Source organism: Bufo bufo, chromosome 11 (assembly GCF_905171765.1).
Source record: "Bufo bufo chromosome 11, aBufBuf1.1, whole genome shotgun sequence".
Taxonomy (NCBI): domain Eukaryota; kingdom Metazoa; phylum Chordata; class Amphibia; order Anura; family Bufonidae; genus Bufo; species Bufo bufo.
The window spans coordinates 28,428,802-28,453,968 of NC_053399.1; the positions used below are offsets into that span (position 1 = coordinate 28,428,802).

The following is a 25,167-nucleotide window of genomic DNA, read 5'->3' on the forward strand; positions in this document are numbered from 1 at the left end:
AGTTAAATGTGTTTCCCCTTATAGAGGAGTTGAAAAGGAAAATCCACATTTGGAGAAGATTACCAATGTCAATGATGGGACGGGTTAATCTGATAAAGATGATTTTTCTCCCAAAGATTATCTATGTATTACAGTGTGCTCCAGTGTGATTGCCTACTAGGGTTTTCAATATTATGGATAGGATGATGAGGGAATTTATTTGGAAAGGAGGAAGCCACAGGAGAAGGAAAGAAATTTTGAAATTGCCTATTAAGGAAGGGGAAATGGCGTTTCCTAATTGGTATATTTTTTTTTTTGGTGGCACAATTTGGGTCTATGATTAGAGATAAAATGACACCTATTTTGAGTTGGTATTTTGGGAATTTGGGGTGGAAAGATAGTCAATGTAGGATGATGTTGGTCTTGGAGTTGGGAGTATCGGGGACTATAAGTAATCATGTTTTTAATTTAATGGATCACGTTTGGAAGGAAATTAAAAGAATCATGGATATTAAGGGATACATAGAATTTACACTTATATGGAGTAATGTTAATTTGAGAGAAGGTCAAAAAATTAAGCACTATGTGAATTGGGAAAGTAAGGGAGTTCGATGGTTGTCACAATTGTTTGAAAGATTTTGTAACATTGGGACAAGAATTTGAGATTTTAAAAAAAATATTTGCAATTGAGGTATGCAATTGGTTCAACACAGGCAGAGTCTCAAAAATATAAAAAGGCTCCTATGGCAAATATAAAACAGTTTCTGGAAAATAGAAAAGAGTAAGATCAAAATACTGGCTAAAGAGAAATTGAGAAAAGAAATATTGAAGGAATATCGGAGGAACAATAGGAAGATATATTAAGAAATAGGTCATTGGTCTCATGAGGTCTCCCAATTTTTCTTTATTCATAGATTGTATCGCTCTCCAATGTTGCTTAAAAGGATGGGTCTGAAATCTTCTGATGAATGTCCTAGATGGGGTATGGAACAAGCAGGGCTTTATCATTTAGTTTGGAGGTGTCCCAAATTGTTTTATTGGTCAGGGATAGCGGATACTATTAGAAAGATCTTGGGAGTACAAATAGAAGGAGATCCAGTTGCCTCTATATTGGGAGGTACATTACAATTTCGCCTTTTAAAAATAGATAAGAGGGTACTCTGTAAACTCCTATTTCAGGCAAGACTTGTTATAATTAAAAGTGGATTGAGAAGGACCCACCCTTGGTAGCGGATTGGAAGAGATCTGTGGAGAATATGATAAAGATGGAGAGGATAATATATAATAATAGGGGAGAGAAGGACTATTTTGGTAATTTTTGGGAAAGTTGGTTGCACAATAAGGTATGATATACCAGAGCATGAGCAGGAAAATGTTTGAGGTTTTTTTTTTTTGTTTTTTTTTGTTTTCTCCCTCTCAGGGATAGGTTGGGTGTGGGGAGGCAGGGTAAAATAGGGATTGGAAAAATATTTGGTTGTTGTGTATTATTATGTATTCAGTGAATTTTTTGTATATGAATAAAAATAAATTTTAAAAAATAAATAAATAATGCCCCCATTAGTGCCTCCCAGAATTAATAGTGCCCCCATTAGAGCCCCCCAGTAATATTAATGTCCCAGTAGTGCCCCCAGTAATAGTAATGCCCCCATTATTGTCCCCTACAATTATTAATTCCCCCATTAGTACCCCCCAAAATTAATAATGCACTCTTCTCATCTCGGTGAAAAAAAAAACAACTCACCTCATCCATGTGATCGTGCCGCGGTGAACACTCGCTGCTCACGGCTGAGCTCCAGCGTGATGATGTCTCGCAGGTCCTGTCCTGCACATACACCGCAGAATGATCAAATGGAGGAGGTGAGTTCTTTATATTTTTTTTCCTAACACAAATGTGGCGAGGGGGCAGGAGTTAAAGGCTGTACTAATAAGCGCTCCACAATGGAAGGGGGCCGATCTAGACTTAGACATATATGCAGTTGGTGATATATAAGGACAATAGCAGAGTGCATTACTTTTTGAATTATTTCTGTGCTGTTTTATCACTGATTTATTTCTGTACCTCACCATGTGTGTTATTATACTATTGAGATATCACTGAGTATTATTTCTTTACTGTGACGTCATTGTGAACATTTTGCTTGTGCTGTAACTTCACTCTGCACATTATCTCACTATTGTGACATCACAACTATTGTGCATTATCCCTTTTTTGTTAGGGACACCAACATAATCATAAACTGCTCACGTTCTAAACTTGCTACTAGAGGTGTTCATGGTGGACTAGGGCCCCATAAGTCATTGTCACACCGCTGGTACTACGTATGTAAAAGAGCTTCCCTCCATTGTGAACTAGTAATTAAAGAGGACCTTGCACCACTCCTGACATGCCTGTTTTAATATCTTCATGCATTCCCCATGTAATAACAATTCTGGAGCATCTATTCTTATGGCTCTATGTTGTGACATCCCTTTATTATTTCTACTACAAGTCAAACAGGCATGTCAGGAGTGAAACAGGCATGTCAGGAGTGGTGAAAGGTCCTCTTTAAGTTAAACCTCCCATCTTTATAGTGGTTGGAGCTCTGGTTTTTTTCTGACTGATACACTGATCCAAATCCCCTGCATAGCCATGCTTTGAAATGAAATGTTGCTACCAATAGGCGTAGCTTAGCAACATTTATATTGTGCATTGATCTCAATAATAACACACTGGGGCAGATTTACTATTGAAAATGCACCAGTGTTTTGCCCATTTTACACCAAGAAAACTGTCATGCATGCGTTTAACAACTGTTTTACACCCTTTTTTAAAAATAAAATAAAAACATTTTTGAACACTGTTAATAAATCTGACACAGTATGTGACAGTGGTTTACCCAGCCAAGATACTGTGCTTGGAGGATTATCATGCTGACCAATCAAGCCCTAGCTGGTTGACCTATCAGTAAAACTAGAAGCCAAGCCGATCAGGTTCCTGGCTCAGTGTGCAATCCCAGAGCTAGGTGGAGGATTTAAGTCTGCTACTCAGTCAGTGTTAGTTGACTGGGATTGCATATAGCGTCCGTTTGTACTTCTGTGCCTGAATGCCAGACTGGCTTGCTTTGTATCAACCTTGGCTTGAATCTGGATTATCTCCTCATCTGTTTATTTGGCTTTAACCGATGCTCCTGGTATTCTTACTGTGGCTTGATTCTAGATTAACCCCTTGTCCTGGTTCTGACCCTGCTTATCTACTACTCTTTGGAGCCTGTTTATTCTGGTAGGTCTGCTTCTAGTGTTCTCGCACTGGCTTTCTACTACCTTACTCAGCAGACGTCACCTGAGTCCCTAGCAGTCAAGTGCATTCGACCTTGCAGCAGGCTGTGATGAAGAACCTTGGGTTAACCTTAGATTCCTATTGACCAGAGTGGTCAATGAAGACTGGTAGCAGTTTCTGAGTTTGCTGGCTGTGATTCCAGATGGTGACCATAGTATTTCCTCCCAGTATGCAATAATCTTCTAAGGTCCTTCCAGTGGTGGCAGGATTTTATCATACAGCATGACCATGCAGAATATTTGGATATTTTAGAAAAAACGGAGCCACTATAAAGATAGGTTAAGAAATAAAGCAGCACAAACTGTTAGCTCTAAAAATGACATTGTGTTAAAGGTAGATAATGACTCCATCAAAATGTACACATTACGTAAAGCTGCTTCAAGTACATTCATTTGAAAGTCATTAGTAGTGTCTTTTATCATTATTGCGATTATAACAGCTTTTTATTTTTTTTATTTTTTTGCAGGTTCTTGCAATATGTCCCAAGGACATGAGAGCAGACATCTGTGTGCATCTGAACAGGAAAGTTTTTAATGAGCATCCAGCTTTCCGTCTTGCTAGTGACGGCTGCCTACGTGCTTTGGCAGTGGAGTTTCAAACAATTCATTGCGCTCCAGGTGATCTCATCTACCATGCCGGCGAAAGCGTGGATGCTCTCTGTTTTGTGGTGTCAGGATCACTGGAAGTCATCCAAGATGAAGAAGTGGTAGCCATACTAGGTAAAGCAAACCTTGAACTACACATTGACCTTCACAGCGGTGCCCACATGTGAATGTGAAACATTTCACCGAAAAGTTTTACTATATTTACTTCAAGAGAATAGCAAAAAAATTTGAAGTCCATCTACTGTACTAAAGATCTAAATGTGCTCATACACATTAGATTGAGGTTACCCAAACCCAACAATTTTGCTGTCTGTATATTCCTTTCTTCCCAACTTGAGAGCACATTCACACTCGAATGAACATTAGGGGGATGGGAAGAATAGCTATTGTCTGACAGCTCTTGAAGGTGCATGGTCACGTTGAGCCATGTACCAGCCATGTTGTTTCTTCTCAAAAGTGTCAATTGCAGAATTTGAAAATCTACCCAGCAAGGTCTGAGGTACGTAGACGGGTTTAGTAGCACCTTCAAAAAATTGCCTGAGATTAGTGATCTCCATGAACTTACAGGACAACTCCAAAACTTGAATGGACACTACATAGTGTCCTTCTTATCTAAACAGTGCCATGTTCTCAGCAGTCCCATGTCCACTGCAGTATTTACAGTGTAGCATTAACTGTCCTGTAGCAATAACTGTGTTAGTTTCAAAAGTTATTCTCACAAAATGTGCCATTACTCTATCCAAACCCCCCCACATATCTTATTGCTAAATGCAAGAACATCTAGAACTTAGTCTACGTTATTTATTATACTCTTTGGCCCTAAATGTAAAGATTTATCCAAGGTTATCCAGTCAAGAATGTGCTGGGATTAGTTTGTGCCTTTAGTTATGATGAAACCTGTTCAGTCCTATAATGTATTGGAGTTTGGACACATTCACAGGTCAGGAGTCAGGACATCACACAATCTCATGTTCTATTACCATTAGATTACATTTAAAAAAAAATGTCCAAAAACTAACAGAAAAAGCAAAAACCTCCTGGAACTATACTGAAGAATTTAATGTGCAGCGATGGGAGTGATGTTTGTGGCCCCAAGGGTGGTACTGAGTGGTACTCACAGTGGAATTCTTATCTCTGGTTCTCCTTGGGACCGTGCAGTGACTGGAGGACGCACCTTTTCTTCCCTTGGGGCACACCCTGGTATTGCAGTTCCGGCCTAGTGGTAAATAGGAGGCCAGTTGGTATCAATAAATAAGTCTCTCTTTACTGAAGTGCAGAATAGAAGCAGTAGTACATCCAGCAATAGCAAGGTGCCGTTCCAAGGCATATAACACAGTGCAATTATCCCCTATAGCAGTATACGGACAATAGCAATGATAGATGTAGCAATCCTTCTCTCAACAGAACTTTAGGCATGCAATGAGGTTATTAAATGCTACTGCTAATTCCAGGGCTGATAGGTGTAGATTTAAGATACGATTGGCCAAACCGTTTCGAAGTGTGACAGAGTGCGCTGGCAATTTTCCCTCTCACAGCAGTAAGGTCTCTCTGCCATAAACAAGCACAATGCCTTGCTGACTGACTCCAGTGTATTGCCTGGTAGGTTCTGTGCCTTCTAATCTCCTCTCAGGAGCACTTTGTCTGTGAAGTTGCTTCCTTGGCTGAAAAAGTCTCACAGATGAAGTTTCTCTGAGCTTGGCCTAGCTTGCACATGTAGGTTCTCACTGTAACACAGCTTGAACTCAACTCACTGAACTAACCAGAGGGCGGCCCCTGGTCCATTTCCTGGCAACTTAAAGGAAATGTGTCATCAGAAAATGACCTGTTGTTTAAATCATGTTTTTATGTTTCAAATATTGTTAAATAATTTTTGATTATATTATTTTTAGTTTTCCATGTCAATATCTATACCTATACAAAAGTATATATACAAAAAACATAAAATCCTGCAGTTTTTGCACTTGCCACTAAGCCTAATGATAGACACCACTTCTTGGTCTGTACAGATCACTTTGCTGCAGTTACCTGCTTATCTTTACACAGAGGTGATATCATTACAGGCAGGATTAAAATGACAGATAAGACCGGATCCACCATTCACAATAGGTGATTGTCACATCTTATCTCCTCTGCACAGGTCACAGAGCATGCCCAGAAAACTCTCCCATAGAAAACAATGAGGTCCTCTCCAGAGCATTGTGTCTATGGACCATGGGGCTGCTGTAAAGCAATTTTCCTAATGCTTTCTAAATACAAGCAAGATGGCTGCCTCCATAATCATGTTCAGGAAACAGAATAAAAAATCTGTAATCAGAATATAAAAAGAGATTAGAAAAAAAGAATATCTGTTACTACCTGGTTTTAAATGTCAGATAAAATTTTTGGTGACACATTTCCTTTAATAGCATAAGCCAAGGATTTAACCCTTAATTGTCCATACAATGCTGTTAGGTACACAAATGCAACAAATTACAATATTTAACTTAGCAATGTAACATTAGAACAGTTAACCCTTTGCAATGACCCTGCTCTTGGGTACTGCACACGTGTATACTGGATTCCCTTAGACTTTCTTGTTATCTTGGAAGTGGTAAAGTGGGCATACATATTACAGAAACGTAAGCTTATTTTGGTATGATAGGCTCATTATTTAATGTGTATACCAAGGGTCTTTCAACTGTTGGATTTCATGGAGGCTGTGGATTTCAAGGAGAAAATGCAGTGCCAGAGTAGTAGTGCCAGCTACAGCTTATTCCCCTATCCCCTTTAAGAATACATGCACAAGCCAAGCATGCATATCTATAGGGGGTTGTTAGGAGGACCAACCACTATCAAAAATATATAGGAACCTGAAAACTTTAATAGTTCCCAACAAACTTGTAAATAGTGGAGACGACTTATAGGAGAACTGAGAATTTGGTAATGAGCAGTAATTCGGTTCAGCGCAGATCATTGTTCTTTCTAGATTTTGGGAGTCATTGAAGCAAATTGTGCAGCAGACAATACGACCGTCTGGATGACTGATGTGTAGATGTTCCTTCAAGCCTCGCTGCATCGCAACATGTTGGATTTCTCTCTTTAATAGAAACTTGTTCTCTTATTATTTGGCTGTTTGTGCCTTTAAACGAGTAGGATTCGCAGGCGTTAAGATGAAGCGCTTGATATTTGGGCGAGCGGAGCGCATTTATCTAATAAACATAATTATGTCAGCAGTTGATATATTGGTATTCTGGTCGGTGTGGGCTTGAGGACATGAGTGATAGACTGAGCCATACCAGGCAATTTGTTACTGATGACACAGGCTATGGGGGTCCGGTGAGATGTCTTTTTTGAATAAATGTTGCAGAACGTCATGCTTTATTGGGTTCTTAAAAGTAAATTCTATTAAGCTTGATATTTATAGACATCGTGAGCATGACTTAATAGCAACCAATCTGTGTATTAAAGGGGTTGTCCACGATGAGGGAGAAAAAAAAAATCAGGTTTGTTTTTCGGAAAGTAACATCACACTTCTCTATAGATGTTGTCTAGTATTGCCGATTAGCCTCATTCCCTTGATAAACTGCAATACCAGATACAGCCTATAGATAAGAGTGGCACTGTTAAGCGATAAGAAATTATACCTCTATTCTTAGTCCTGGAGAACCTGTATAAAGGTGTCTCCACACATAGGGGAGATTTAGCAGGTGTCCACGGCTTCAAAAAGTTGAGAAGTAGCAAAGTTTGGAGCAAGTCCTGGCTTGTGAGATTTTGTTTTTTTCCAACACCCTTGCCACTTTTCCAAAAAGTGGGCAGGAGGAGCTGGCCTCAGGCAGGAAGATCGCTGCTTGATTCATATAAAAACATGTGCGCCATAAAACCAGCGCACATTACACTGGAATTTCAGTTTTGGCTCACGAGCAGCCCATCATGCGCACACCTCTTAATAATTGTGGTGAATTTCATGCCGGCATGACAAATTAAAACCGACGTACAGAATAAATCTCCCCCACAGTCTTTTGTAGGCATTTATATTATTTTTGCTGCTTTTTACACCTTTATATGCAGTCAGATGTTACTTTAAAGAGCATCTGTGGGCAAGATAAACCCCATTAAATCAAGTATGTTGCCCGGCTGGTGGGGTTGATTTTGCCGATTAAAATGATATCTGTCTTGTAGAAATAGTTGTTTCTAAGAATTTTTTTATTTATAAGTAGTGATGGATGAACATCGGCCGGGACGATCAAATGTTCGCGAACCGTGCATTCGTGGCGGGCCCTATTGACTTTAATGACAGGGGAACCTAAAATACCTTCAGGTCATATTTGCAGCCACCAAATACTTACTAGAAGTGCAAAAATAGTTCCACAACATGAACAGCGACATACCAGAGGGGGATCAATGGCAAAAATTCCCACAAAAAATATGTATTTTATTCAGGGGCCATTTTTATGCGTCTTAAAGGGAAGCTCTCAAAAATGTGCCCTGCTGGAGCCTAGAAAATGTGTATTTTAGGCCACGGGAGTACAGGCCCCAAAAATTAGGCATTCACCTGACAGAAAAGAACAAGTGATTATGTGGCTGGAGGTACATTAGGCAGTCACTGAATAACAATTTTACTGTAGGCCAGTGGAGTACAGGCCGCAAAAATTAGGCATTCATCTGACGGTAGCAGTGGAAAAGGAGGAGTCAGCTGAGGAGGAGAAGAAGAGGCAGGCCTGCATGCTATCCGTGGCAGTAACACCAAATCCACACGGGTGTCACGGGTTACATGCTTGACAGCCGTCAGAAGGTTCACCCAGTGGGCAGTGAAAGTTATGTACCTTCCCTGCCCATGTTTGCTAGACCATGTGTTTGTGGTCAGATGTATCTTGGCACCGACACTGTGTGCCAGAGATATATTCACTTGCTGCTGAACATGGCCATCTAGCTCTGGGATGCCCTTCTGGTAGAAATATTTCCTTCTGGGGACTTTCCATTGCGGTGTCCTATGGCCACAAATTTTCTAAAGGCCTCCGAGTCCACCAATTTATATGGCAGTAGTTGGCAGCTAGCAGTTCCGACAAGCCAGCGGTCAGCCGTTGGGCAAGAGGGTTACCCAGCATCATCAGCTATTTGCGTTCAAACTTTTGGGCCACAGAAGCCTGCTTTCTGCCAGATGAACGCGACGATGGCACGGTGGAAGGTGGAGGACAAATGGGAGGAAAGAGGAGAAGAAGAAGAGCCAGGACATGGAGCGCCGGGAGTGTGGCTTTGTGGGTTCTGACGGCGTTGCTCCCACTGGGCTCAGTGATGGGAGGCCAGGTGCCTTCTTAAGGCGGTAATCCCTAGGCGAGCGATTGTTGGGCTTACCGTGACTCATGCGTTGACAGCAAAGGCTCCAGATGGCAACACTATTGTCAGCAGCTGACACTTTAAAAAAAGCCCGCACTGCGGAGCCATGTGCCGGTGTCCTGGGAGCTCAAGATGTGACTGTGCATGGTGGATGGCTCGCTCCAGATACGTTTGCAGTCTGTTTTTTGCCTCTGGTGCACTACGAGTTCTGCCTGCTTCTCCTCCTTCTCCTCCCTATCTGCTGCTCTGTCTCTCCCTCTGAACTCCCCTCCTCTTCCTCTATTGTGGGCACCCACGTGACGTCCATGGGCACGTCATCATCGTCACCTTCACCACCACTGACATTAGAGATCTCGGAGTAGGCAGCAACAGCGGGGCTAATCTGGGTACTGGCTAATCTGGGTACTGTTGTCAGACCGCTGGGTGGCAGCCGTTGCTACCTTCTCTTCCTAATCCAATGCCAAGAATGGCTGCGCATCGGTAAGGTCTGGGAATGGATGGGAAAATAATTCCTCTGACTCGAGTGGAGGGGCTATGGTGGTGGTGGTGTGTTTGGATGTGCACACAGCAGAGAGTGAGGAGGGTGCAGATACAGAGGAGGAGGAGGGTGAAGAAGCGGAAATCTGAGTGAGCCACTCAACCAACTCTCGTGCGTCCTTTGACGTAATCCCACACACCTTCTCCAACTTCCCACTTAGGCTCTGGCCTGGTGCACCTGCCCGACCCCTACCACCCCTGCAGAACGGCCTGCCTAGATTCCCTAGAGAAGAGCAGTATTTGTGGAAGCAGGTATATCGCAGGCCTCAATCAGTATTTGATGGAAGCTGGTATATCAAACCCCTTAATCAGTATTTTGTGGAAGCAGGTGTATCGCAGGCCTTAATCTTTGGTGGAAGCAGGTATATCAATCCCCTCCATCAGTATTTTGTGGAAGCGGGTATATTGAACCCCTTAATTAATATTTGGTGGAAGCAGGTATATCGCAACCCTTTAGCTGTATTTTGTGGAAGCAGGTATATCGCACCTTTTAATCAGTATTTTGTGGAAGCAGGTATATCATACCCCTTAATCAGTATTTTGTGGAAGCAAGTATATCAATCCCCTTTATTCAGTATTTTGTGGAAGAAGGTATATAGAACCCCTTAATCAATATTTGGTGGAAGCAGCTATATCACTCCCCTTAATCTGTACTTTGTGGAAGCAGGTATATCGCACCCCTCAATCAGTATTTTGTGGAAACAGGTATATAGAACCCCTTAATCAATATTTTGTGGAAGCAGGTGTATCACAGGCCTCAATCAATATTTGGTGGAAACATTTATATCAAACCTCTTAATCAGTATTTTGTGGAAGCAGGTATATGGCACCCCTCAATCAGTATTTTGTGAAAGTAGGTATATAGAACCCCTTAATCAATATTTGGTGGAAGCTGGTATTTCGCACCCCTCAATCTGTATTTTGTGGAAGCAGGTATATCAAACCCCTTATTCAGCATTTTGCGGAAGCAGGTATATCGCACCCCTCAATCAGTATTTTATGGAAGCAGGTATATCGCACCCCTTAATCAATATTTTGTGGAAACAGGTATATAAAACCCCTTAATCAGTATTTTGTGGAAGCAGGTTTATCAAACCCCTTAATCAGTATTTTGTGGAAGCAGGTATATCGCACCCCTCCATCAGTATTTTGCGGAAGAAGGTATATCGCACCCCTCAATCAGTATTTTGTGGAAGCAGGTTTATCAAACCCCTTAATCAGTATTTTGTGGAAGCAGGTATATCGCACCCCTCACTCTGTATTTTGCGGAAGCAGGTATATAGAACCCCTTAATCAATATTTGGTGGAAGCAGGTATATCACACCCTTTAATCAGTATTTTGAGGAAGCAGGTATATCGCAGGCCTCAATCAATATTTTGTGGAAGCAGGTATATCGCACCCCTCAATTAGTATTTTGTGGAAGCAGGTATATCAAACCCCTTAATCAGTATTTTGTGGAAGCAGGTATATCAAACCCCTCAATTAGTTTTTTTTGGGGTAACAGGTATATCACACACATTGCAAATAGTTGTTCCATTGGCGCTTGTCCCTCTATATACCTGCGGTACCGCAGCAGAAACGCACACAACTGCTGCACAATACAAATGCACTATATTCTTTCTATGTTAGAAAGTATTCTATAGTTATATCACACCCCTCAATCAGTTTTTATTGGGGCAACAGGTATATCACACCAGTTGCAATTAGTTACTCCAATAGCGTTTGTCCCTCTATCTAGCTGCGGTATCACAGCAGAACCGCACACAACTGCTGCACAAATGCACTATTATATACTTTCTATGTTAGAAAGTATATTATAAGTATATCACACCCATCAGAATATCACACCTATCAATAGCACACCTATACCAGTCCTTAAAAGGACTTTTGTGGCCTTATTAGCTAGCGTCTGGTGTCCCTAGCAGTTTGTCCCTGCTCCCTACACTGGCAAAACACAGAATGTAAAATGGCTGCCAGATCGGGTTCTCTTTTAGGGTGGGGGTGTGTCCATGTGCTGAAACGTCTCAATTGGCTGTCCTGTCCCCCCTGATGGATGTGTCATGGGTCAAAGTTCGGCGCAATGCAAAATAATATGCGAACATCGCCAAAAGTTCACCTCGAAACGAGCAAAGTTCACCTCGAAACGACCGCAAACCGCAAGGCCATCTCTATTTATCAGGGCTTCAGTGCACCATGGTGCGGGGCTTGACCGCTCTGTGCATCTTTGCAGTGCTGGTCATGCCCCTCAGTGTTCTAAAGCCCTCGTATTTATAAAGAATATGGGGGTCATTTATTATGCAGAAATACGCCTATATTAGGCGTATTTCTGGCGCAGATTGTGCTTCTACATAGTTTTGGGGTTATAAATACATATGTGGTCCTTGTGCATCCTGCACTTTTCCCAGGCCCCTTTGAAAAAATGTATATTCTTGTCTGTTTTGGCCTGTTTTATAATTTGCAGCTCGGCCGCATGGATGTGGACAGCACACAGATGACATCCGTGTGCATCCTGCACTTTTCCCAGGCCCCTTTGAAAAAATGTATATTCTTGTCTGTTTTGGCTTGTTTTATAATTTGCAGCTCGGCCGCATGGATGTGGACAGCACACAGATGACATCCGTGTGCTGTCTGCATTTTTTTTGCAACCCTATAGATTTGAATGCGTGTGATCTCCGAAAATTGTAGATCGGACATGGAACGAAAATACAGTCGTGTGAATGTAGCCTTATTCTGTCTTTTTTCCTTAGGCATCTCTATAGGAGTTTAAAATATTTGTTTAAATGTTGCAATAAAAATGAAACGCTTAAAAAATGCAGCAAAAAAAGGAAAAAGAAAAAAAAAATGTGATGGAAGCCTTATGGCTGCAGGGAATGCCAGGATTTACAACAAAACTAGTGGGGTGTTGGGTGGCTGGACCATGGGTGCACATGGGGGGTGCAGAGGCTGCAGTAAGACCAGGGCCCTCGTGTTTGAAGGGGTCCAGAGGGCGCCTTGTTGCAGAATTTTCTACGCCCCTTTCTATCATATGTATCTCCATATCTAAAGTCTGCAAAGACATTGACAAATGCAGTGACTGGGGCGGCATATGCTGGGCATAATTAGATTTTAGGTTTACAGTCTGAAAGTGAGTAACACCATTAAAGCAAAGAGCTCTTTAGCTGTTCTGCAGCCGGGAAGGTGTTCTGATTATTTATGTTTCACTTAACTAACCGCTGTCCCCGGTCGCCTCTTCTCACTGCAATCTGCCTCCCGCCAACACGGCTCCACATTTTCTTGCAGTTCAAACAGCTCTAAAATGTCCTCTGAGAAAAATGCCTTTAAGTGGATTTTACATGTGATATATACAGTCACATCTTTTATACAAGCACAATGATAACACGCTATTCTTGATGCAGAAAAAGAGTGTACAGATTTAGCAGTGCTGAATTTGTCGACTTAGCACAGTTGGTTTACCTGCATTGGTTTAGATGGCACATACTACAAAATCAGCACTGCCACATCTCTATGCATGTTCACCTATAGTAAATTTGGGAAGGTGATAATTGTACTGTTAAATCCAGCAGCCGACTTGTATAATAAAATCTTCAAACTTTATGAAATGTGTCCATTAGAAACCATCATGAGCAGATAGGGCATTTCAGACCTCAGTGGGTCATTAGTCTTGCCCAGTTTTGCCTTGGTGCAGCTCTACTCTGCTCCACTATCACTCATTGGGACTGCACCCCAAGGTCAGTTGCATGACGGAGGGGCTCAGCTGGCTAAATTAATGCAAGCAAGACGCTTGAGCAGGGGCGGACTGGGAACTTAAAGTGGCCCTGGAAAAAATATTAAAAGTGGCCCCGTTTTGTAGTCGGGTCCAAATTAATGGAAAGCAGGGCCAGCAATACCATATTGTGGCACATTATACCACCCCAACAGAGCCAAATACCAGAGTGTATCACAAAATACATCGGCCCACCGGGAAATTTCCCTGTAAGGTCGATGGCCAATCTGCCCAGTGCAAAAGCTATAATCTGGTCTCAGATACCATGCACCATTTATAATACAGGGGTTTCCTTTGTGGCAGAGAGACCTTTGGGTCCCTCCAGTAGTACGATGACTTTTTTCTCTGTGTCCTTTGTAGCTTCAACCCAGGCTCCACCTGGTTAGGGGCGGAGTGCAGAAATATAAAGTTAAAGGGGTTATGCCACGAAAAGTATTACTATGTAATAAATAGGGCGGAATACTGGAGTAAAAGAAGATAAATATGACGAGACTACTGACCGCCTTTACCACACACCCTTATCGCATTTGGAGAAACACCACCTTCACAAAATGTTTTTGCACACATGGCGATAGAAAAGTTGCAAATACGTTGTTTGTGACTTTTTATGCCAGGAGACATGCGTGGGGGGAACGATAAACTATATCAAATATACAGTATCTACGGAGTGCTTTTGTGGGGTTTCTCTCCGTACCTCCGCACTGCAAAATTGCGGTGAGGACAGATTACGGCAACTGCACAGATGGTGCCTGTGCATTGGGGACCGCAAATTGTGGACTTCAATGCACGGAACGGCCGGCACACATTCGTGTGCATGAGGCCTAAGGGTCCATTCACACACATCCGAGGGTGCTTTGCGGATCTGCAAATTTCGGATCCACAAAACACGGACATCGGCAATGTGCGTTCCGCATTTCGTGGACCGTACATCGCCGGCACTATATTTGAAAATGCCTTTTCTTGTCCACAGTTGCAGACAAGAATAGGACATGTTCTATTTTTTTTTCGGGAACAGAATTGCGGATCCGGAAATGCGGATGCGGACAGCACATAGCATCTGTTCCGGCCCCATTGAAAATGAATAGGTCCGCAAAATCAGGAACGGATCCGGACAAAAATTGCGGACGTGTGAATGGACCCTAGGCCTCTTTCACACAGGTGTCGCGTGTGAGGGCCGGATAGGATGTGGGTGCGTCGTGGGAAAATCGTATGATTTTGCCTGCGAGTGGGGTGAGTTTTGTATGCGATTGTGTTGCATTCTTCATTTTTTTCCACGCGAGTGCAATGCATTTTGCACACGCGTGAGAAAAAACTGAATGTGGTACCCAGACCCAAACCCAAACCCGGACTTTTTCACAGAAGTTCGGGTTTGGGTTAGGTATTCTGTCGATTTTAATATTTTCCCTTATAACATGGTAAATTAGGGATGGAGGGGTTAAAAAAAAATAAAAATAAATTAAACTCACCTCATCCACTTGTTTGCGCTGCCCGGATCGTCTTGTTTCTTCTTCTTTGATGACCTGGGAGGAAAAGGACCTTTGGTGACGTCACTGCGCTCATCACATGGTCCATCGCCATGGTGATGGACCATGTGATGAGCACAGTGACGTCACCAAAGGTCCTTTTCCTCCCAGGTCATCAAAGAAGAAGAAAGAAGATGAGCCGGGCAGCGCAAACAAGTGGATGAGGTGAGTTTAATTTTTTATTTTATTTTTTTTAACCCCTCCATCCCTAATTTACTTAGCATTCTGTATTAAGAATGCTATTATTTTCCCTTATAACCACGTTATAAGGGAAAATAATAATGATCGGGTCCCCATCCCGATCGTCACCTAGAAACCATGCGTGAAAATCGCACCGCATCAGCAATTGCTTGCGATTTTCACGCAGCCCCATTCACTTCTATGGGGCCTGCGTTGCGTGAAAAACGCACAATATAGAGCATGCTGCGATTTTCACGCAATGCACAAGTGATGCGTGAAAAATCACCGCTCATGTGCACAGCCCCATAGAAATGAATGGGTCAGGATTCAGTGCGGGTGCAATGCGTTCAGCTCACGCATTGCAGCCGCGCGGAAAACTAGCCCGTGTGAAAGGGGCCTAAGAGTGATTTCACACACTCCATTGCTGGTTCCGATCAGTTTTTCAAGCCAAACCAGGTAGGAGAAGTATAAGTCTATTTCTTCTGAATCCCTGACAGCTGTATTAAAAATTGGCACAAAAACTGGCTGACAAAAATAAATGCCGTATGGAACTATCCTAAAACTATTGAAGAACTTGCATTTCTCGCAAACCACAGTGGTTGATAACAGAGCACATACGTATGCCTTCCCCTGCAAAACTAAGGGAAGTTAGTCTGAGATAGACTTTATGGTTAGTTCTCGCTTCCTAAAATAATTAATCCAGATGGATCCACTCATGCTGCTCCAGTATGAGACCTGATGATATTTGTTTTTTCTGTCTCGTCGGCAATAGCTGAGCTGCAATTTGCTAAACGCTTCTAGAGCCGATATAAATGACATAATTACATGTTTGAGGAAGGATCCAATTTAGAAAACTCTTCAATCCCAGAGCAGCCTGTCTGTAAATACACGTAATAAATTACACTTCTGCTACATAGCTTTCAGTAAACTGGCAGCTCGTTTCCTAATTTCAATGATTTTTTTCATCATTTATATTGATAACACATGTTTTTCCCAGGTGTTGTATATGCAGATATAGCAGAACTCAGTTTGTCAATGAACTGTTCCTCTTTAGTTTGTCACAATCAACTTACAGGTGCCCTCAAGACCAGCTGCAAGAGATTTCAGACCACCTTTACCAGCTGAGTATGCCTTAAAGGCCGCGTGTCCACAGGATCAACCATAAAAAACCAGGCATATTGCCAGGTAGGGTTGGTCCTGCTAATTAAAATGATACCTGTCTTGTGAAAATCGGTTGCGTCATTCCCGAGAAAAAAAACTTTTATTCTTGATGCATATGAGGGCTTCAGTGCATTGAGAGGCAAAGCTTTCATTTGCATAAAGAATTTTAAAAAAATTCACTTGAACCCCAAAAAACAGGTATCCTTTCGCTCAGCAGGATCCAACCTACAAGGCAGCATGTCTGATATAAATACTCCTCTCCAGAGTAGATAAAGAGGATCTCTTGCTCTGAGGAGCGTAGTGTGACCATGTAATCGACCATTGAGTTCAATAGCAGCTGTGTACATTTATCCAGAGACCTCAAAATAAGGAAAATGTAGACATGCCAGTTGTTGGACCCCCGGTGGTCAACTCGCTATCGGGAGAGCTGTCTCAAAAAAGAGACATTTGCTATGTGGACATCCCCTTTCATAAATGGTTACACTACTTTTAGTTATAGCACTTACAGTCAATCATTTTGATAATTTGATATGTCTTCTGCATCCCTATTAACTCTTTAGTTTTGAAAAGGGCCAAGGAATCAGCACGTACCTTTAAGGTTTTTCGTGTTTTCGCAGGGAAGGGGGATGTGTTTGGAGATGTATTCTGGAAGGAGACCACTCTTGCGCATGCCTGCGCCAATGTACGAGCGCTTACCTACTGTGATCTACACATCATCAAGAGAGAAGCTTTGCTGAAAGTCCTAGACTTCTACACGGCCTTCGCTAACTCCTTCTCCAGGAACCTCACATTGACCTGCAACCTGAGAAAACGGGTAAAGTCTTATCCAGTGTACATGTGTTCAAATCTCTATTATATATTATGTCCCTGAGAGCTGTAGGTAGGTGTTTCTTCAACCTGGGAAAAGCTACAGTATGATATATATATACATGTACAGTATATCGTGAGGCTGTGATAGAAGAACGATAGGGGATCATTATATTTCCCAAGAGTCCTCTCATATGTGTACAAGGCCCTAGAAAGTTTATATGTCTTCCAGGGAAAGCTATAAGGAATAAGGAACCCAGGAAAGCCGAGTATCCCTAGTAAAGAGTGGTGAGCTAAGGGTAAGTCCTGTTTTCGGACCATTTTATGGAATGATGGACAGGTTGGTAGTGGGGACTATCATTTTTATTGTTGAGCGAGCATGCTCGGTGGAACTGCTGTTCGGCTCAAGCATCGCTATGCTCGGCAGATCCGAGTGCTCGGCCGAATACTCGGGGGTGCTCGAGTACATCTTAATACAATTAAAGTCAATGGGAGACCCGAGCATCAAACCAGGCACCCCCTGCTCTAAAGAAAACAGGGTGTCTGGTTCACAAAAAAAGGTTAGAAATTGATGGAAACCCCATCAAAATGGTTTAGAAACAGCATTAAGAGGATAGCTGGATGCATCTTAGACTCCTATTATGTACGACATACAATAGACAACTGACACTGGGAAAGCTGGGTAATAACTCAGTGTAGATCGCAAATATTCTAATCGCAAATAAGCTTGTCATAAGACTCATAGTCTAATATTCTTGTCAGAATTTGAGTTATGATGAGTTATGACTTGAGTTATGATGTTATGAACAGCGCCATCTATTGGTAGTCTTCTGACAAAACTATTAGTCTTCTCTTGTCATAAGACTGTGAAACCAATAGCGCCATCTATCTGTCTTATGATAGCTGAAAAATAAGGCAGATTCTTCTCATTTGCATGTCTTTCCCATATGCCCATGTTTATGCAAATGAGTTTTTACATGACAAAACTGTATAGATAGGTTATGGAATATTATGTTGGGACAATCAGAATTTTTTTTGTTGCTCTAATGATATTGATCTAGGTGTGCAGGTCCACCCAAGCCATCCAACAGATCTGAAGTAACTTTGAGACTTACTGGCTCTCAGTCAGATGAGAGCTGGTTTGGAATGTCTCATAGTGCACAATGCTACCATTGTAAGGTATGCTGGCTGTTATCTGTCTCATGGATAGATTGATGGCTTGCACATACCTGGCTTTTGGCATACAGCCTTTGTGTGGTTGTCTATTGTATGTCGTATATAATAGGAGTCTAAGACGCATCCAGCTATGCTCTTAATGCTGTTTCCAAACCATTTTGATGGGGTTTCCATCAATTTCTATCCTTTTTTTATGAACCAGACACCCTCTTCTCTTCCGAGCAGGGGGTGCCTGGGGTTCTTCCATTGACGGCCAGAGCACCCGAGCACACAAGCACTTTGGTGCTCGCTCAACACTAATCATTTTCTTTGCATTACAGTCCACCTCATTACTGGGCTATTATATAAAGAGAGCCTTCTAAAGAAACAGAACCTGTCTGGGGAAGCAGTTTCTATCCTCAAAGTAGACATTTGCTTTTGTTATGAGGTAAAACACATTAATGTAATTTTGTTAGAGTGGTTGGTAGTAAGCCACATGCATAGTCAGGGAAATGCATATGCTTAGTTAGCGCTCAGCCAAGCAGCAGTTGATTTGTGTTTTTGGCCTGATAGTATGTTGTTTTAATCCTCTTCTTTTCAGAGTATACAGTTTAGGGAGAACACTGGCCTTCAACCTAATATCCTTGAACACACAACAGTTCCAGCCACAGTGCCCCCATAACATTGACAGCTACAGTTCCCCATAACAATGATAGCCACAGTCCCTCATAACAGACAGTCACAGTCCCTGATAACAGTCCCTGATAAAGTGCAGGCTACTTGCTATATGGTATGTTTCCATAATAGTTATTTGTAAAATCGTACTCTTAGTGAAATAAGGCAATGGCAAAAAAGTGATATAAGGACACTTTATCAAATTAATATGTGCGCCCTTACCAAAAAACTGAAATTTTTAAAATCAAAAAATTTAAGAGCTTCCCTGGGACTGCCCCAAACACACACTGTTTGGGTAAATTTGCATAACACATGTCCCTTTCATCCAGGTTTATGGCATTTTTCCAGCCAAATCGGGAGCTATTCATATTTATATGATCTATATGTGCATACTTACCACAATTAAAATTTTCTAAATCTGAAAATTTAAGTGCTTCCTTGGGACTGCCCCAAATACCCACTGCTTGGATAAATTTGCATAAAACATGTCACTTTCATCCCGGTTTATGGCATTGTCCCAGCCAAATTGGGACTGTTACCATGTGTTAATATGTGGAGTGATTTCTTTAAAAAACTATAACTATAATGGGTTGCATGGATTTTTGGGCCACCTTAGGATCCAGGATCGCTCTCCACCGTTTAAAGCTATGCCCTTGTGAATGACCCCTTGCCGCATAAAGGATTAGATATGTTAATTTGAAGAGATCTATTACTTTTTCCTACTTATTATATTTGCTCCCAGTGCTTTAGGCTTTCGTAGTTTGGAATTCTGTGCGAACTTAGTGATGCAAGACGTCAATTTCATTTAACTGAAATCCCAAGGCTGTACAACAGCTCTGGTTTAAAGCTGAAAACTCCTACTATATGCAGTACATCAATCTTTCACTTTTTCCTCATTTCAGTGTGTTTGAAACTGATTAAAATCTTAAAACCGGCGTTTCTTTGGCTTGGGAATAGGATCATTACATTTGCTTCGAGGGAAGAAGCAGTGGGAAGTGGGTTTAATTAATTCTCAGGCACTAGATAGAAATGATTGCGTTGACACTAGGAAAAAAAATCCACCCATTGGAGCTGGAGAGCCATTACTGGCTATTTGATTGTATTTTACTTCTGAACAAACAGTATGGTAGACGGTCTTCAGATATACCAGTTGGTTCTGGATACCTTGAAGGTCATGGGACCAGGGGTCCCAGGCTATTATCTGGTGGAACACTCAACACTCTGTAATCTGAGCGGGAATCAAGCAGCAAAGTACTCCTTTTCCGGGCAGCGCCCATTCAGGAGCACTGAAGCATTACGCAATCGGTGGGATGTCGATGTCATGCACATAGTTACTGACTTAGTCCTCCCAGTCAAGAGATGCTCTTGACTCTGGTTAATAGGGTCTGGAATGGGAGACCCCCTCTCAGAATTCCCTAATGAGGTGCTGGAAAATGTTTGTTTAAAAAAAAAAACAGCCAGCTGATCATCTAGCTTTTCTCACTCCCAGCTGAAGGAAGACATATCCAGGCATTTTCCCAGCTGTAATGCATTATCATGCAAGGTTTGCCAGGGCACATGTCCCTTCTGGCATATAGCAGGGGTTCCTCTATGACATGCTCTTATAGGCCATATGGACAGGGTTTGTCCAGAGGGGACAGCCTTTTTAAAGTAATGTCTTAATTTCTGAGTTTTTGGTAGATCAAGTCTTTATGATGCAATATGCACCTACACAATAGGTTCTTTCTTATCTTTATACAAATTGATAACGATATTGCATTTGTCGTGCAGGTATATGGTAGCCATTCTTGCCCAAGCTTCAGTTCCCAATGCATGTTACTGTTCCAGGACCAGAAATTAATCAGTTTCCAACTACATGAACTACATTGCTGATCGCTTCCTGAGCACCATATTAAGTGTCTAATTTATAGTCTCTCTACTATAGGACTGTCCAATAGGACATAACTATAGGATTGGCCTATAGTCATATAGGACTGTACTATAGGATTCTTGTCCACTGGTGGTCACACATGCTCAGTTTAAATTTTCAATGGTCCCCAGCATAGTCTTTGTTTAAAGCTGTGACATTTACAAGGAAAGAGCTAGAGCGGAAAGGTCACCCTTTCTGAGAAAGGACACGACCCTAAGAAAGGACATGCCCCCTGAGCTGCTAATCCGAAATAAATCTAGCAGAACAATTGGAGCAATGAAGGAGAGATTTCTTGATCCATGTGAGGAATGAGATTGTCATGTACTAGTTGATGTCAGATTTTAATTTTTAACATCAATTATGGCATAACCCATTTAAGGACTGTAATCATCTATTGGCGAAAGAGAAGAGCAGTTACAAAGAGTGCCTGTCTCTCTGGAGGACTGAGAACATCCATGCATTACACAGACAGAACATTTATTTTAATTGGAACCGTGTAATACTTAATTTCTCCTTTGGCAGCACTGTAGGGAAATTGAACACTGACCATTGGGGTTCTTGGGAACAGGACATTCTGTGATGGGGGACCCTAACATAACAGGATTATCCAAAGCAGAGAACCCCTTTAAAGGGACAATTCAATAGGAAAGGGAGTATTTTTTTTTAACTTAATATTCATAGAAAACTAATTTTTGTTTTAATTTTTGACTGATTTTCATTTTCATTTCGGCTGTACTATGACATTGGAAATAAAATACAAAATATTGTCTTTCTGTAGCCAACACAAATGAAAAGAACTCCTATATAGATAGCTACTCCATTGTCTGTTTACTGCTGCTGTGAGTGAAGATGGTATATGTTAGTGTAATAGTAGATAAGTAGAATTGGGATGATAGTAAGACAGCTCTATTTTTCTCTTGAAGGTCTTAGATCAAGATGTCCACAGAAGAACAGTGCACTCATCAGTATAATGTATGATGCGCTAATTGAGCCACTGATCCCCTTAACTCTCTTGCCAAAGTGAAAGTCTGAGTGAGAAAGGAAGCAGAACACACAAAGGGACTTTAAAGGCTATATACACCTTCAGGGGCAATTTGTTTATGATTGCATTTTACTCATTTTAGGCTTGAAATCAGTTTTTCAAATGGTCTTTAAAAATAGCCTAGCTGTGAACATCATACTTTCACATTGTGCCAGTCATCTAATAACCCTTATCTCTAATTATAAATAACTTTAAAACACTTATTTAAGCCACATTTTTATCAGAAAGATAAGAATTGATCTATAATGAGTGTTTATAAGGTCAGTGATCAGAGATAAGGAGCCATCAGCTTAGCTGCCTGATGGAACACAGTAAAAACACAGCCTGGTACTAGAGATTCTCAAGGCTGAAAAGAGAAAGGGGCTCAACATTTATAATAAAGACCAATTGAAAAAATATATTTTTAGCTCAAAATGGGTACAATGCAAAGGTGTCCATAGGCTTTAAAAAAAGAAAACCATTGAATAATTATTTTTTTTAAACAAAAATACATAGAATAATCACTGTAGCTTCTTCTTAAGCAATTTATTAACTAGCAATTGCATTTTTTAAAACTAAAATCACTTGTTGTTAGCGAACTTTTTAAAAAATAAAATAAAATACTTCTAGCTAAAATGCACATAGTTCCATTTTTAATGTATCACCAAAATCAGTTTAAAGTCACGTACATGATGCTCTTCAGGTGAATCGGATGTCCAGTAAAACTTGCAGTCACCTCTGACTATAAAATCCTGAGTGATGTGGGATGGTCTTTAGCTGTTTTGCTGTACAAGGCAGAAGCTCCTATTTTAGTTCTTCAGAAGAAATCTGTATCAAATAAATTAACTTTCAAGAATGGACAAAGAAAGTGACATTTTTGCAGAGCTGGCCTCCTATGAAACAGTAATTGCTTTTGTTTACAGTCTGGACCATTCATTAAGTTCACGATTACAGGACATTTTTTTACATTTTCACTTAGAGGGTGTTTTCAATAAAGTAATGGAAAAGCTTTCCTTCATCCGTTGCAAACATTCATTTTGATGCCCTAATAATGTATAAAATACCCTGGCACTTGGCCAACAGTTGAACCCAACTGTATCACTGTCCTCAGCACGGTAATACAGTTGAATACCTTGGTAAGGCAGTATATTGTGTTGCACTGTGTTATTTGGTTCTGCTGGGGCAGTAATTTGTGCTTCACTACAGTATTGCACTCCTCACCGAATTATGTTGCTCTGCCTTCTATTAATTCAGACCGCCTACAATATTGTCCAATTTTAGTTTTTTTTTCCAGGGCCAATTACATTCCGCAGTCGACCCTTAGATTTACCCCTGCAATTACTTAATCTTGTAAATAGGAACATGCAAAGCCTAAAGGTCATGTGATGATAATTCGGCACGTTGGGAGCAATGGAAAACCCTGTTTAGGGAGCTGAAATATTCCTTTTCAGAACCTCAGTCCAAACACACTCACCTATGATATAATAAACTGACAGAACATCAGTGGTTAGCAAGCAGTCAGAGCCGGCCATGAAGACCCACCATTAGGATGATTATATAGCTGCCAAAGCTTTTTGTTGAAACATCTGTCAGCTTTGGCAGAAATCTTCTGAGATTCTCAGTAACAGGCGTCATAAAGCACAATTATAGAAACACTGCAGATTCCAGCAGTCCGTTCCTGCAGAGAGAGCTGCTCTCCAGACAGCTTGAGCTCTGCTTCATCTTTAATTTTGACAGAATCAGTCACAATGGTATGTCAATGTAAATGCCAAAGTGAGGAACTGCTGTGACTGTCATTCTGGACAGCTTTGGTAGGGCTCACTGGGACCACCACTCATATTATCCCTATATGCAGTGTGCGTAAAATACCATGGATTAGGAATTGTATTATCCTGTTGCAGAAAGGCATACCTTTTTTGATTTTCTGTCCTTTTAAATCATGGTTGGCTTTGAGATTAGTAGGACCAACGTTAGTAGGACCAGTGTTAGAGGATGGCAAACTATGAAATCACCTAAGACCTTATGGAGTCTCCAAAGACAAGATCCCCAGCAATAACCTATGAGTGGAGCAGACAAATATACCACTCCACCATCAGCCCCAGTAGTCAAGCAGTGCATTCATTTACTGAGAGTGCTCTTCTTGACCTTAGAGAGAACTCTAACACAGCGGCAGAGTCCTCTCTGCTTCGATCTCCAAGACAGACATGCTCAACCTGTTGATCTTCCAGTTACAGTCCAAAACACTGAAGCCTGAGTAATATCTAGACACCATGCTAAATGCATCATGTATTGAAGACCACCAAGAACTTTCTTTCACTGACCCAGACCACCAGGGATTCTGCAATTACTCCTCACATCCCAAGAGCACCAAGGAATATACAATTAACTCCTGCTACCCTATAATACCAGTGATTTAGCCATTTGCTGCCCTGGTCATTAACTTCTTTGCCCATCTTTTGAGACTTATTTTCTTTAAAACCCATCCCTGAACATTAGTCCTAATGGATCGTGCAATCTACAGAAGTTACCCACAGTCTTAATGAACAGAGATTGAACACAGGCATGCTGTATCCTGCCATTAAGGTGTAACATGTGTAGAGTAATGCAGTCCTTACAAATTTCAGAGCAACTGGACTTATTACTACTGATATACCATGACCTGGATGAATGAGAACCTTCACAGACAACCCTTACACATCTTGGAGTATAGCGCCTAGTCACAAAGACTATTTACTAATGAAGAATGCTTTATACACCAGGAAAATTGCCCATCAGTTATTATAAACCAGTTACCATATATATCAATAATATATTGTAATAAATATTTTAACTACAAGAAATAGATCATTGTTTTGGATTTGGTCAGTGTGATGTCATCAATGTGACATCACCTAATAATTAATAACTTAAATATCACTGAGGGCAACTTCCTAAAACATAAATTTTAATCTACATACAGTATAAAATACAAGAATTAATAAATATGATCACCAACTGGACCATGATATCCGTAGTACATAAAGCTGTCAATACAATGGACGGCTAGCATGGATACTCAGCGGATGGCAAGACAATCAAAATGAAATATATGATATATCTATCCCTGATCTTGCCCTTACCACCACTGCTCAGCCCAGAGATACACCTTGATGGTAGGTGTACTCTGTCCACGTACCTAAGCTAACCTGTCCTTATACAACCCTATCAATTACTGACACAACG

General features: G+C 41.2%; 1 protein-coding gene across 1 annotated transcript in view; it reads left to right on the plus strand.

Annotated features, from left to right (window-relative positions):
* The window catches only part of KCNH5 (potassium voltage-gated channel subfamily H member 5), a 355,340-nt gene that overhangs the window by 313,560 nt on the left and 16,613 nt on the right, over positions 1 to 25,167 (plus strand). Inside the window, exons 9-10 of the mRNA XM_040411687.1 lie at positions 3,762 to 4,014; positions 16,996 to 17,192. Coding sequence (XP_040267621.1) covers positions 3,762 to 4,014; positions 16,996 to 17,192 — 450 coding nt within the window. The remainder of the gene's footprint in view (positions 1 to 3,761; positions 4,015 to 16,995; positions 17,193 to 25,167) is intronic.